This window comes from Jaculus jaculus, chromosome 18, assembly GCF_020740685.1.
Source record: "Jaculus jaculus isolate mJacJac1 chromosome 18, mJacJac1.mat.Y.cur, whole genome shotgun sequence".
Taxonomy (NCBI): domain Eukaryota; kingdom Metazoa; phylum Chordata; class Mammalia; order Rodentia; family Dipodidae; genus Jaculus; species Jaculus jaculus.
In genome coordinates this window covers 35,022,818-35,037,595 of record NC_059119.1, presented here as the reverse complement: position 1 = coordinate 35,037,595, position 14,778 = coordinate 35,022,818, and the positions used below count along the sequence as shown (strand labels likewise).

Genomic DNA, 14,778 nt, shown 5'->3' with positions numbered 1-14,778 from the left:
GAGTGAGATGCTACCTGGGGGGGGGGGGGATTGAGGCATGTAATCAGCACCAGGGAGGCATAGGTATGAGGGACTGCCATGAGTTCGAAGTCATCCTGAGACTACATAGCGAATTTCAAGTCAGCTTGGGTTGCTATAGTAAGATCTTACCTCAAAAAAAAAAAAAAAATGATGTCGTTTATCCTCCACAAGGAATACTTTCTTATTTCAACAATAATTAGATATGGGACCTTGTCTAATGAAACGATCCTAGGTGACAAGTAGAATTCACATGATATTTTCAAAAACTCTAGCTCTGACATGAGGCCTGCAAAGATTGATGAACCAGGGATTGACTTGGACACACAAAAAAGCCACAGGCAGCAAGATTTTTCTGGCCCCGAGCTGAGATTTTTATTTCTATTTTATAGTTTTTATAGCCAAGGGGGAGGGTAAGTGGACAAACAAGATGAGGCAATTTGAAGTCAGGCCACCTTAACCATGAACTCCATTTTATTTTGTTTCAGCCTAAACTGTGTTTGTTTATAGTCCCTTTGGACCCTTACTGGGCAGTAGTTTTTTTTTTTTTTTAGGGAGGGGCTTCTTTGTTGACAAAGATAAGTTTTAACTTTTCAACAATCAACTTCTACATCAACTCAGTAGATCAGTTTAACTTTTAGTTTTTGGTCTTAGTTTATTTTAATAATTTCATTTTTATTTAATGATAGAAGCCTAAGATTGTGCATGAGTTGTAGGCATGTCAGGTTCTGGTATTTCCAGCACCTCACCGCCCCACGGCAGGCCACACGTCTTGTTACCTTGCCCTTAACGCAGAAACAAGTATGAGCGCCCACGGTGTGGGGCGAAATAAGTCCCGGGGGCAGGAGGGGAGACTGCGGATGACTGCAGGGGAGCCAAGGCGAGCATCCCCGGATGCAGACGGGGCTCGTGCACCCTCCGGGACCGAGGGCCACAAACGACCGCGTCCCGCCTCGGCGCACGCTGCCCTACCTTGGGCGGGCGGATTTTGCAGATGCCCGTTTTCTCGGCCAGGGGCCGGATGCGCCCGATGAAGCCGAGCGGGTCGGTGAACTCCTCCCAGCTGGGCTCGAAGACCGGGCACTCCGGGGGAGGCACGAACTCGGCCGCGTAGCCCCCGGGCCCCACGCCCGCCGCCGCCATAGCCGACGTCGGGGGTCCGCGCAGAGGCCGTCTGCGTGGGGGAGGACGCGCGCAGCCCGCGAGCGCTCACGTCCCCTCGCGCGAGCCGCCGCGCATCTTCTCTTCACGCCCTCGGGCCCACGGTCGCTTCCTGCGGCCGTTTGTTATTGTTTCCTTCGGGGCTTTTTCCTCTCGGGGCCGGAACGACGCTCCCGGAAGTGGACGTGCGCAGAAGAAAAAAAAAATCCCTCCGCCGGCGACCGGAAACAGAATCCCCGGAGCTAGCGCGAGGTCGGCCCGCCGCTCCTAGCCGTCTCCTCCGACAGCCCCTGCGGGCCCTGCGTACCCACGTGCCCGTCGCCGCTCGCAGCACCGTGCGCACCGGCGACCGCGGGCTGCCCGCGCGGACCGGCGCTCTAGGGAGGCGGGACGCTTCCGGTGCGCGACGCTCTTCCGGTGCGCGCGGAGGAATGCGCGACGCGGCCGACGCAGAGCTCTGCTTCCGGGGAGGAAGGTTCCGTTCCCCTTTGTGTGCGTGGGGAAAAGTTAGCCGTCCCGACCGCGCCCGCCAGCGTCGCCTTACGTCCTCCGCGACGCGCTCTGACCTGCTCGCCTGCGTTTCGCCGACGAGTTAACATTTTCCCGGCACGTCTCCATTTGACACTTTCCATCGGGTAGCGAGAATTTCACCCTGTTGCTTCTGTGTGGGCCTCTTCTCCCAGATAACACGGTGGCATCCAGCACAGACGCCTGATCATGGATGCCAACTTGACCGCTAGCTGTGAATTGCTTGTCTACCAGAAACAGCAGCTCTCGACCTTGATTTTTACCTCCCCCCGCAACACCCGCTTTGGTTTTTCAAGATAGCATCTCGCTGTAACTCAGGCTGACCTGTTATTCACTGTGTAGTCTCTGACTGGCCTAGAACTCACGTCAGTCCTCCTGCCTGTGCCGCATGAGTGCTGGCATTAAAGGCGTGCGCCACCAGGCCAGCCCTGAGCTTGCTTTTCTCACTATTGGCAGTCAGCCCTAAACCATCCTATTTCAATAGCAACGAGCTCCCAGCACCACCTGCTTTTGTCCCTTTCTTTCAGCTATGAAACCGTTCTGATTCTGCTTTTCGAAACATTTCTATACCAGTGCCTGTTGCTCACTTCTCCAAAATGTGGGGAATAACACACACAAAACTAATGGGGAGATGGCAGCTAAAGACTTGCTTGCAAAACCTACTGATTCTGGTTTGATTCCCCAGTACCCACATAAAAGACACAGAAAAGTAATGCATGGGTGTACAGTGTTTGTAGCAAAGGCGCACCCAAACGCGCACAGACACGGACATGCACACGCTGTAATAACTTTATAAATGCTTTACTGAAGAGGTGGCTTAGTGCTTAAGACACTTGCCTACAAAGCCTAATCCAGGTTCACTCCCCAGTACCCACATAAGCCAGATGCACAAGGTGGCACATGCCTCTGGAGTTCCTTTGCAGTGGCTGGAGACCCCGTCGTGCTCATTCTCTCTGACTCTTTCTCTCCGGCTTATGTAGGTTCTGAAGGGCCAAACCTGGGTCCTTAGGTTTTGCAGGCAAGTGCCTTAACCACTAAGCCATCTCTCCATACCATTCCCGCTTTTACTAGCAATTCCCAGCACCCGTGTTAAAAGGCGGGGAGGGATAGATGCTTTAAATGATTAAGACTTTTGCCTGGGAAGCCTAAGGACCTAGGTTTGATTCCCTAGTACCTGTGTAGGCCAAATACACATGGTGGCACATGTGTCTGGAGTTCATTTGCAATGGCTGAAGGACCTGGTGCAGTCATTCTCTCACTCTCTCTGCTTGCAAATAAATTCATAAAAATATTTTTTTAGAGCCGGGCGTGGTGGTGCACGCCTTTAATCACAGCACTTGGGAGGCAGAAGTAGGAGGATCACCGTGAGTTCGAGGCCACCTTGAGACTTCATAGTGAATTCCAGGTCATCCTGAGCCAGAGTGAGACCCTACCTCGAAAAACCAAAAATAAATAAATAAAATAAAATTTTATCTATATATATATATGTATATGTATATATATGTATATGCATATGTATATGTATATGTATATATCTATCTATCTATATATATATACATGCGCGCGCGCACACACACATATATATTTTTAACTTTAGCAGTGGTTGGAGGCCCTAAAGTCCCATTCTCTCCCTCCCTCCCTCCCTCCCTCTCTCCTTCTCTCTCTCTCTCTCTCTTCTTGCAAATAAATAAAGATTAGGGCTGGAGAGATGGCTTAGCTGTTAAGGCGCTTGCCTGCTAAGTGTGAGGACACAGTTTCCACTCCCCAGAACCTATGTAAGACAGACATACAAGGTGATGCTTGTGCACAAGGTGGCACACGTGTCTTTGGTTGATTGCAGGGGCCAAAGGACCTGGAATGCCAATTTTCTTTCTCTCATTCTTGCTCTCACTCTCCTTCTCAAAAGAAAAGGGGGGGGGGGGAGAAAAGAAAAGAAGAAAAATTAAAAGAAAACATTTTCAGAGCCATTGAACTTGATATAACCCTGAAAGCTTCAAATTCTCATAAAATTTATTCATTTCCCTTCCCCACTTTCCTCTCAGATAGGTCTTAAGGTGATCTTGAACTCCTGATTCTGTTTTCTTAAATTCAAAAGATTGGAAGAGGGCTGGTGAGATGGCTCAGCAGTTAAGGTGCTTGCCCGCAAAGCCTAAAGACTTGCGTTCAATTCCCCAGTGCCCAATATAAAGCCAGATGCACAAGGTGGTACATGCACCTGGAGTTTTCACAGTGGATGGAGACACTGGTGTGTCCAATCTTTCTGTCTCTCTCCTCTCTCTGTGCTTGAAAGTAAATACATCAATATTAAAGAGAGGGAGAATATGATGAAGAGTGAAGTTTCAAAGGGGAAAGGGGGGGAGGGAGGGAATTACCATAGGATATTGTTTACAACTATGGCACTTGTCAATAAAAAGAATAAATGAAAATAAAAAAAGAGCTAGAGAGATGGCTTAGCAGTTAGGGTGCTTGCGGGCAAACCAAAGAACCCAGGTTTGATTACCAAGTACTCATGTAAAGCCAGATGCACAAAGTGGTACACGCATCTGGAGTTTGTTTGCAGTGGCTGGAGGCCTCATTCTATCTACCTCTATCTGCCTCTCTCAATTAAATATACACACACACACACACACACACACACACACACACGTAGAGAGAGATTGAGAGAGAAGAGAGATTGTAACAGGGCTGCAGCTCAGCCATTAAGGGGCTTGCCTGCAAAACCTATGGAACCCAGTTGAGTTCTCCAGGACCCACATAAAGCAGATGCACGAGGTGGTGCACACCTGTGGAGTTTATTTGTAGTGACTAGAGGACCTGACATACCCATTCTATCTGCCTGTCTCTCAGTCTCTTTCAAATTAAAAAAAAATTGTAACACATTGCATTATATGACAATATGGCCAGTCGTGGTGTCACACAGCTTTCATCCCAGTACTTGAGAGGCAGAGGTATACTCGTGTTGGAGGCCACCCTGACACTTCCTACTGAATTCCAGGTCTAGAGCTAGAGTGAGACCCTACCTGGAAAAACTAAAAAAAAAAAAAAAAAAAAAAAAAAAGTATGTACGAGACACAGTTAAGTAATCCTGTGTGCTCCACTTTGTGATTATGCACCTCATTTCTTCAACATTTCTTATTAAAGCAAAGTAAGTTGCGGGGCGTTTACACCCAGGTGGTGAAAGCTGGCGAAGGCCTCACAATCTTCTATGCGCAAGAGAAAAACTACGCTTCCCAGGAGGCTTTGCGCGCCGCGGCGAAGTGCAAGGCGAGCCGGGAAGTGGCTGGGCCTGAGCAGCCGTCCTATTGGCGAGCAGCCCGCAGGTCGGTGGCGATTGGTTGGAGGCGGGGACGCTGAGTGGCGCCGGACGCCAGTGGATTTAACTTCTGTTTTCCGTTGAGCTGACGGCGAGAGTGAGTGTGGGGTGAGTTGAGGAGTCCTGGACTTACGGCGAGGGGCCTTGGGGCTGGCCGTGGACAGTGACGCTAGTTCGTCAGCCCTGACGGGGGAGCGCGGCGAGCCCGGACTGCAAGTTCGGGGATGGCGAGGGGTTTCCGGCCGCGGCGACGACGGCGGGACGACGGGATTCTGAGGGCCTGCAGACGGCGTTCCTCTTTCCTCGCCAGTCTAAGCCTCAATTTCCTAATCTTTTTTTTTTTTTTTTTTTTAAGAATTTTACAAAGCTGGAGGGATGGCTTAGCGGTTAAGGCATTTCCCTGCAAAGCCAAAAGGACCCAGGTTCGAGTCCCCAGAACCCACGTTAGCCAGATGCACAAGGGGGCGCATGCATCTAGAGTTCGTTTGCTGTGGCTGGAGGCCCTGGCGCGCTTATTCTCTCCCTCTGTTTCCCCTCCCACTTTCTCTCTGTCCAATAAATAACATGCTTTTTTTAAAAAAGAATTTTACATATTTGCACATACAAGGGGACGACCCCAGAGTTTCTTGCTTCTACAGACAAATGGCCGGCTGTCTTTTCGTGGATGTCTGGGGAATTGAACCCAGCAAGCAGGCTTTGCAAGCAAGCGCCTTTATCCACTCAGCCGTCTCCCCAGTCCTTGTTACTTCCTAATTTGTAAAGTAAAAGATAATAAAAATACTTAAAAGAGAGTAGTTGTGTAGGTAAATCTTACTTCAGGCTGGAGGTGTGTCTGAGTGATAGAGTGCTTGCCTACCATTCCCATGACCATTTGTTCAGTCTCTGCACCGCCAAAAAATAAACCAGGGTACAGTGAAAAGTTTTCTGTCTACAGGGAAGACAGAAATTAAGATAGAAATGATGGCAGCTGTCTATAGCCATAACATTCTAAACGCCTGTTCGAGCTCACCAGTAAAGATACTAACAGAGAACTCTAGTATATTCACTATTTTAGAAAATTGAAAATGTAATAATTTTCCAGTTAGATCGTTTTATACTTAATATTGGTCTTTTCTGGGGGGGTTCATTTTCTTGAGGTAGGGTCTTGCTCTAGCCCAGGCTGACCTGGAATTCACTATGGAGTCTCAGGGTGGCCTCAAAACTCACAGTGATCCACCTACCTCTGCCTCCCCAGCGTTGGGTTTAAAGGCTTGGCGCCACTACACCCAGCTCCTGGTCTTTAATTTTTTTGTTGTTGTTCATTTTTATTTATTTATTTCAGAGTGACAGAGAAAGGCAGAGAGAGAGAATGGGCATGCCAGGGCCTCCAGCCACTGCAAACAAACTCCAGATGCGTGTGCCCCCTTGTGCATTTGGCTAACATGGGTCCTGGGGAACCGAGCCTTGAACCGGGGTCCTTAGGCTTCACAGGCAAGCACTTAACCACTAAGCCATCTCTCCAGCCCTAATTTTTAATATTAATTTATTTGTGTGTGTGTGTGAGCATGAGCACAGCAGGGACTCTTGCCACACTGCAAGTGAATGGCAGACACATGAACCGTTCCGTCAGACTTTGCATGGGTTCTGGAGAGTCCAACCTGGAGCGGCAGGCTTTGCAACCATATGCCTTTAGCTACTGAGCCATCTCCTCAGACTGTACTTGCTCATTTATTTTGAGATAGGGCTTCTTCTCTGTGGACTAACTGACCTAGAACTCACTGCATATCTCAGGCTGGCCTTGAACAGTTTGCCTCTCAGTGCAGGAGTTACAGTTGTGCACCATCATGCCTAGTTTCTGGTTGATAGACCATGTTGTGAGCTTTGCACTTATTTTTTTTCCAGACAAGGCCTGTATAGCCCAGCTGGTCCCAACTCACTATGTAGCCCAAGCTGTCCTTGAATTTGTGGCAATCCTCCTACCTCAGTCTCCTCAGTGCAAAACTTTGAGCATGGGTCATCACAATTAATTTATGTGGTGGTTTTTTTTTTATTTTTATTTTTATTTTTATTTTTATTTTTTAACTCCTGAGGTTAGAGTCTCACTGCCTAGAATGCACTCTGTAATCCCAGGCTGACCTAGAACTCATGGTGGTCCTCCTACCTCTGCTTCCTGAATGCTGGGATTAAAGGCGTGCGTTACCACACCCAACTTTATTTTATTTATTTATTTATTTATTTATTTATTTATTTATTTGCAAGCAGGGAGAGATAGGGAGGGAATGGGTGTGCCAGGGCTTGCCACTGCAGACTCCAGATGCATGTGTCACTTTGTGCATCTGGCTTTATGTGGGTACTGGGGAATTGAACCCAGTCTCTGAGTCTTTGCAAGCAAGCACCTTTAACTGCTAGCTATCTCCAGTCTCAACTAATTTTATTTTATTTTATTTTATTTTTTTCTTTTCAAATTTTTATTATCAACTTCCATGATTATAAAAAATGTCCCATGGTAATACCCTCCCCCCCACTTTCCCCTTTGAGACTCCATTCTCCATCATATACCCTCCCCATCTCAATCAGTCTTTTATTTTGATCTCATCATCTTTTCCTCCTATTATGATGTTCTTGTGTAGGTAGTGTCAGGCACTGTGAGGTCATGGATATCCAGGCCATTTTGCATCTGGGGGGAGCACGTTGTAAGGAGTCTGTGGTGGTTTGATTCAGGTGTCCCCCATAAACTTAGGTGTTCTGAATGCTAGGTTCCTGGCTGATGGATATTTGGGAATTAATGCCTCCTGGAGGGAGTGTATTGTTGGGGGGCAGGCTTATGGGTGTTATAGCCAGTTTCCCCTTGCCAGTGTTTGGCACACTCTCCTGTTGCTATTGTTCACCTTATGTGGCCAGGGTGTGATGTCCACCCTCTGCTCATGCCATCGTTTTCCCCTGCCATCGTGGAGCGTCCTCTGGAGCCTGTAAGCCAAAATAAATCTCTTTCCTAGAAGCTACTCTTGTTTGGGTGATTTCTACCAGCAACGCGAACCGGACTGCAACAGTAAAGTGGTATCGAGGAGTGGGGTTGCTGCTAGACACCTGATTGTGGCTTTGGCCTTTTGGAGTTGATTTTCAATAGGAATGTGGGAGGATTTGAAACCTTGGCCTAAGAGATGGCTTGCAGTGTTGTAAGTACAGCTTGATGGACTATTTTGGTCTGAGCTGCAAGACCTGAATGGACTGTGTGATTGCTTATGAGGGTGAGAAAGAGCTTTGCTTGGCCTGGTCTAGTGGTTTGTGTGAGAAGCTTGCTCTTATGCCCATGCCCTGAGAAGTTGTGTAGGGTTGCTTTGCATAGAAATGAACTGGTGTGAGCAGAGGGATATGGCACGGAAAGAAAAATCTTTGGGTGAACTGTTGCCCAGTCAGCTGCAACTGAGAGATGACAACCTTTGAGACTAGGCCAGCCAACCTGCGCTGGGGCAACAGGAAGAATGTCGACACTTTTGAAGGGGCCTCAGTGCTCAAGGAGTGGCCTGTTCTTCCAAGTCTGCTTTATTCCCCTCTGGATTAGCAAATTGGCACCCAACCTGGTATTGTGGAGTATAAGAAATGCGGGAAAGAGAGGGTCATTGAGTTTGCAACACGGTCTTGTGTTTTGGAAATGGCCATGGGCAGTGTGAAGCAGGTTTGCAGGTTGCCTGCATGGAGACAGAGAGAGAGAGAATGGGCACACCAGGGCGCCCAGGCACTGCCACAGTGCATCTGGCTTTCATGGGTATTAGGGAATCAAACCTGGGCTCTTAGGTTTCTCAGGCAAGTGCCTTAACTGCTAAGCCATCTCTCCAGCTCCCTGTGTGATGATTTTAAGAAATTAGTTCAGGGGACATAAGGAATGGGTAGAGCAGTTATGCTATTATAGTGGTTAAGGTAAGATATTGAGGTTCTACTGGCCTGGTAGCATAAGATTATAATAACAATTCCAGGGGTGGCTGAGACAGGATTATGTTCAAGGCCTGTCTGGGCAACAGGGTGAGTTCAGTGCCAGCCTGGGCAACTTAATGAGATGTTGTCTAAATTTAGGAATAAGAAAAACAAAACAGGTGGGCATATAGCTCCATGGTAGAGTATTTAACCTGGCATGTATGAAGTCCCCTAAGTTCACACAGGAAATTTGTTGTTGATGTTAAGATAAGTCGTGCCCATGTGCGTGCGTGCGTGGTTTTTTTTTTTTTTTTTTTTTTTTTTTGAGGTAGGGTCTTGCTGTAGCTCAGACTGACCTGGAATTCACTATGTGATCTCAAGCCGGACTTGAACTCACAGCTGTCCTACCTCTGCCTCCCAAATGCTGGGATTAAAGGTGTGCACCACCATGTCCAGGCCTGGGCTGGGCTGTATCTCAGTGCTGGGTGTTTACTTAGCATGCACAAGACATGGTTCAATACCCAGTTAAGAAAAGAACACAGAGAACAATATACTACATTTAAATATTTTTATTTATTTCCTTTTTTTGGTTAAATTTTATTTATTTATTTATTTATTTGAGAGCAACAGACAGGCAGAGAGAGAAAGAGGCAGATAGAAAATGGGCACGCCAGGGTCTCCAGCCACTGCAAATGAATTCCAGATTCATGAGCCACCTTGTACATCTGACTTACGTGGGTCCTGGGGAATTGAACCTCAAACTGGGGTCCTTAGGCTTCACAGGCATATGCCTAAGTACTAACATATCTCTCCGGCCCTGTTGTTTTGATTTTTCAAGGTAGGGTCTCATTCTAGGAAAGGCTGACCTGGAATTCACTATGTAGTCTCAGGCTGACCTTGAACTCACAGTGATTCTCCTACATTTGCTTCTCAAGTGCTGGGCTTAAAGGCATGCACCACCACGCCCAGCTTCTTATTTATTTCTATATTTATTGTAAGGAGTAAAGGAGGAGGAGAGAATGGGCATGCCAGAGCCTCCAGCCTCTAGAAACAAACTCCAGATGCATGTGCCACTGCATATCTGGCTCTATGTGGGTACTGGGGAGTCAAACCCACGTCATCAGCCTTTGCAAGCAAGCACCTTAATCACTGAGCCATTTCTCCAGCCCCATACTACATTTAAAAGCTGGGCTTGGTGTTTTCCTATTACTCCAGCACCTGTGCGGCCGAGGCAGAGGATAGCCAAAAATTTAAGACCCTGCTAGTCAACGTAGTAGGATTCCAGGACAGCCTCTGTGCACACAATGAAAAACCAAAAATTCACATTCTTAGGGAAAGTGGATATAAAGTTGGAGAGGGAAGTAGTCTGTTTAACCTGCTTTAAAAAAAAAACAAAACTGTTAACTGGCTCTTCATTATGAATTTTTGTATATTTCATAGGTGTGAATAAGGCAGCATGAACTTTACCCCAATGCATACTCCTGTCTGCAGAAAGTAAGATATTTGCTTATTTAAGAAAATATATCATTTTTCTCTCTGTCATAAATAGATAAAAATAAAAAAATAATTACATGTATCTATATATATATTTTTTCATTCAGGCTGGGCATGGTGGCACATGCCTTTCGTCCCAGTACTCAGAAGGCAGAGGTAGGAGGATCACTGTGAATTCAAGGCCACTGTGAGATTACATAGTGAATTCCAGGTCAGCCTGGGCAAAAGTGAGACCCTACCTCGAAAAACCAAAAAAAAAGAGAGAGATGTATTTATTTGTACTTGGGAGTGTGTGTGTGTGTGTGTGTGTGTGTGTGTTGCTGCTGCAGACAAACTAGGTGCATGCACCAACATGCCATTACATTTTGTGTCAAGCTTTATGTGGGTACTGGGGCATTGAACTTGGGATGGCAAGTTTTGTAAGCAAATGCTTTTTCTTGTTTTTCTGAGGTAGGGTCTTGCTCTAGCCCAGATTTATCTGGAATTTTTATTTTGGGGTTGGAGAGATGTCTCAGTGGTTTGGAGAGATGTCTCAGTGGTTAAGGCACTTGCCTGTGAAACCTAAGGACCTGGGTTTGATTCCCCAGAACCCACATAAGCTAGATGCACATGGTGGTGCATGCATCTGGAGCTCGTTTGTAGTGGCTAGAGCACTGGTATACTCATTCTCTCAAATAAATATAATAAGTAAATACATGAACAGTTTTTTGTTGTTGTTTTTCGAGGTAGGGATTCACTTTAGCTCAGGCTGTCCTGGAATTCACTGTGTAGTCTCTGGGTAGCCTTGAACTCAAGGTGATCCTCCTACCTCTGCCTCCCAAGTGCTGGGATTAAAGGTGTGCACCACCATGCCGGGCTCAAAGTAGTTTTAATCTGCATTTCCCAGATGGCTAATCTCTAGCCCTTTGTAATATATGTTTTCTAAGTTCACATAGACTAATACACAGGACCTCTGGCTTCAGTGATCCCAGCAGGTGGAGGAGCATGGCAGACTCGCCGGATTCAGTTCCCTTGCCTTCCGTTAAAGATCGTCTGGCTGTCCTGTGTCCTTCTCAGGAGCTTCTGGAATACTATCAGAAGAAGATGACTGACTGTGAGGCAGAAAATGAGGACCTGTTGAGGAAACTGGCCCTCTACAAAGAAGCTTGTGAAGGACAGGTAAAAAAAAAAAAAAAAAAAAAAAGATGTAACTGCAGGCCTTGTGGTACACATCTATCATCCCAGCAACTTGGGAAGCCGAGGAACATTGCACTTGAGCGCACACATTGAGACAAGCTTGAGTAACAGCCAAATCCTACTTTTTTTTATAGCTACTATCAAGTTTTTAAAACTTAAAAAAAATTAAAACCCATTTAAAAATTATAATTTTTTTGCTTTTTTCAAGGTAGGGTCTCTCACTTTAGCCCAGGCTGACCTGGAATTCACTTTGTGTTCTCAAGTTTGTCTTGAATTCATGGCAGTCCTATTCGTAGTTGCTGGGATTAAAAGCATGCACCACCATGCCCAGCTCTAAACTTTTTTTGTTTTGTTCATTTTTATTTATTTATTTGAGAGCGACAGATAGAGAGAAAGAGGCAAAGAGAAAATGGGCATGACAGGGCCCCCAGCCACTGCAAACGAACTCCAGACGCGTTGCACCCCTTGTGCATCTGGCTAACATGGTCCTGGGGAATTGAGCCTTGAACTGGGGTCCTTAGGCTTCACAGGCAAACGCTTAATCTCTAAGCCATCTCTCCAGCACTAAACTTTTTTTTTAATTGACAACTTCCATAATTATAGACAATAAACCATGATAACTCCCTTTCCTCCCCCATCTTCCCCTTCACAGATCCACTCTCCATCATATTACCTTCCTTCTCAATCTCTCTTTTATTTTGATGTCATCATCTTTCCTATATTATGAAGATCTTGTGTGGGTAGTACCAGGCACTGCAAGCAAGGTCATGGAATGCCAGGACAATTTTTGTCTGAAAGATTGCATTGGAAGCAGTCCTATCCTTCCTGTGGCTCTTAAATTCTTTCTGCCACCTCTTCCACAGTGGACCCTGAGCCTTGGAAGGTGTGATAGAGATGTTTCAATGCTAAACACTTCACTGTCTTTCTTCTGAGCATTGTTATTAGCATATTAGTCATCCTAGTGGTCGCCACTATCTGAAAGAGAAGCTTCTCTAAACAAGAGTGAGAGTAGCGTTAATATACATGCAAAGAGCAGGTGAGACGTACGCCACTGTGGGTGCTGTACTGTGTAAGGGAAGACGTGAGAGCTTTGTCGCTATATTTAAACTTCACACTTACATTCATTTGTAGATTACCTTGTCATCTTTTAAGTGTTTTTCCTTTCTTGCCTGAGAGTGTGTGTGCATGCGTGCTAGGGATTAAATCCTGGACCTCACACGTGCTGAACAGATGCTCTTCCACTAAGCTACATACCTGCCTTGCCCTGTTGCTTTTAATCCTACGTCTCTACTCACCCTGGTGATGTCATCATGAGTTCTACTTTGGTAAAACAACCGCTTGGGAATACTCCAACATGAACTGACTCTTCCATATCCAGTAGGAGGTTTCCTTTGAAGCCGAGTGTTTTTCAACTACTTGACTGATTTCTTGCAGCACAAACTTGAATGGGATTTGCAGCAGAGAGAAGAGGAGATTGCTGAATTGCAGAAAGCTCTGAGTGATATGCAGATCTGCCTCTTCCAGGAACGGGAACATGTTTTACGCCTCTACTCAGAAAATGATCGACTGAGAATCAGGTATTAAGTAGGAGAAGGCAAACTCTGTGTTATATTTAAAAGGATAAATTTGTCGATGATTCTTGTCTTAAATTGTATTCCCCAGGAAACAAACTTTGAGATGGAGATTTACCTATGGGGTAGCCACTAGGGGAGGTTCCCAGAAAAAAACTCCTCTGAGTAGAGTTTTTATTCCTTTTTTTTTTTTTTTCTTTTTTCTCCAAGGTAAGGTCTCGCTCTAGCTCAGGCTGGCCTGGAATTCATTCATAGTCTGTAGTGTGGCCTCAAACTCACAGTGAACCTCCTACCTTTGCCTCTCAAATGCTTGGATTAAAGGCATGTGCCACCGCGTCCAGTGTTTGACTAGTACTTTCTAAATGATATTTTTGGGCTGGTGGTATTGCTGAATAGTGGAGCATTGAATTACAAACCCCTGGTTCAATCCCTACTACCACAAGAGGAAAACCCAAAAAAGTCTTGATGCATCTGGATATAAACTGCAGGAGTCTCAACTGGATATTGTTAAAGCATAAATTCCTATTGCTTTATGAAGAGTACAATCAAGGGCTGGAGAGATGGCTCAGTGATTAAAAAGCACTTGCTTGCAAAGCCTGATGGCCCAGGTTTGATTCCCTGGCACCCATGTAAAGCCAGATATACAAAGTGACACATGCATCTGGAGTTTGTTTGCAGCAGCAGGAGGCCCTGACACACCCATTCTTTCTCTAGATGCATGCACAAAGCCTGGGTTTGACTTTCTAGCACCCACAGGAAGCCAAAAAGAAGTACAAGTCAGGCTGGAGAGATGGCTTAGTAGTTAAGGCACTTACCTGCAAAGCCAAAGGACCCAGGTTCAATTCCCCAGGACCCACATAAGCCAGATGCTCAGGGTAGCACATTCATCTGGAATTAATTTGCAGTGGATAGAGGCCCTGGTGTGCCCATTCTGTCTTATCCGCTTCTTCTCTCTAATAAATTAACTAAATTTTTTAAATCTTTAAAATATTTTTACTTATTTGCCAGTAGAGAAGTAGAATGAGAGAATGAGCATGCCAGAGCCCCTGCCACTGCAGATGTACTCCCAGTGCATGCACTGCTTTGTGCACCTGGCTTCACATGTTACATGACTACTAGGGAATTGAACCTGGGCCTTCACGCTTTGCAAGCAAGCACCTTTAATCACTGAGCCATCTCTCCAGCCCCGCAATCCTTTTTTACTTTATTTTATTTTTTAATTTTGCAGGGAGGAGGGTTGGAGAAATGACTTAGTGGTTAAGGTGTTTGCTTGTGAAGTTCTATTCCAGAATTCCCGGGTTCTATTCCCCAGTACTAATGTAAGCTAGATGCACAAGGTTGCTCATGCATCTGGAGTTTGTTTACAGTGGCAAGAGGCCCTCATGTTCCCATTCTCTCTCACCCCCTTCTCAAATAAATAAATGAGATATTTTTTAAAATAAAAAAATTCAGTGAAACCCTACCTCGATAAACTAAAACGTGTGTGTGTGTGTGTGTGTGTGTGTTTATTTAAATATTTTATTTATTTGCAAGCAGAAAGATAATGTGTATGCCAACGCCTGTAGCCACTGCAGATGAACTCCAGATCCATGTGCCAATTTGTGCATCTGGCTTTATCTAGGTTTT

General features: G+C 45.9%; 2 protein-coding genes across 6 annotated transcripts in view; one reads left to right on the top strand and one right to left on the bottom strand.

Moving 5' to 3' along the window:
- The window catches only part of Kdm5a (lysine demethylase 5A), a 137,856-nt gene extending 136,695 nt beyond the window's left edge, over nucleotides 1–1,161 (bottom strand). Inside the window, 1 exon segment of the mRNA XM_045137268.1 lies at nucleotides 991–1,161. Within this exon segment, the coding sequence (XP_044993203.1) occupies nucleotides 991–1,161 (171 nt within the window).
- A 3,886-nt stretch (nucleotides 1,162–5,047) lies between these two features.
- The window catches only part of Ccdc77 (coiled-coil domain containing 77), a 44,718-nt gene continuing 34,987 nt past the window's right edge, over nucleotides 5,048–14,778 (top strand). The window contains exons 1-4 of one of the 5 annotated variants that reach the window (XM_045137533.1): nucleotides 5,073–5,128; nucleotides 10,352–10,405; nucleotides 11,368–11,563; nucleotides 13,016–13,158. In XM_045137533.1, the coding sequence (XP_044993468.1) occupies nucleotides 10,368–10,405; nucleotides 11,368–11,563; nucleotides 13,016–13,158 (377 nt within the window). In that variant the 5' untranslated portion in view covers nucleotides 5,073–5,128; nucleotides 10,352–10,367. Of the gene's footprint in view, nucleotides 5,129–10,351; nucleotides 10,406–11,367; nucleotides 11,564–13,015; nucleotides 13,159–14,778 lie in introns of those variants that run through there. The other 4 variants (XM_045137535.1, XM_045137534.1, XM_045137537.1 and 1 more) reach the window with 4 other exon arrangements.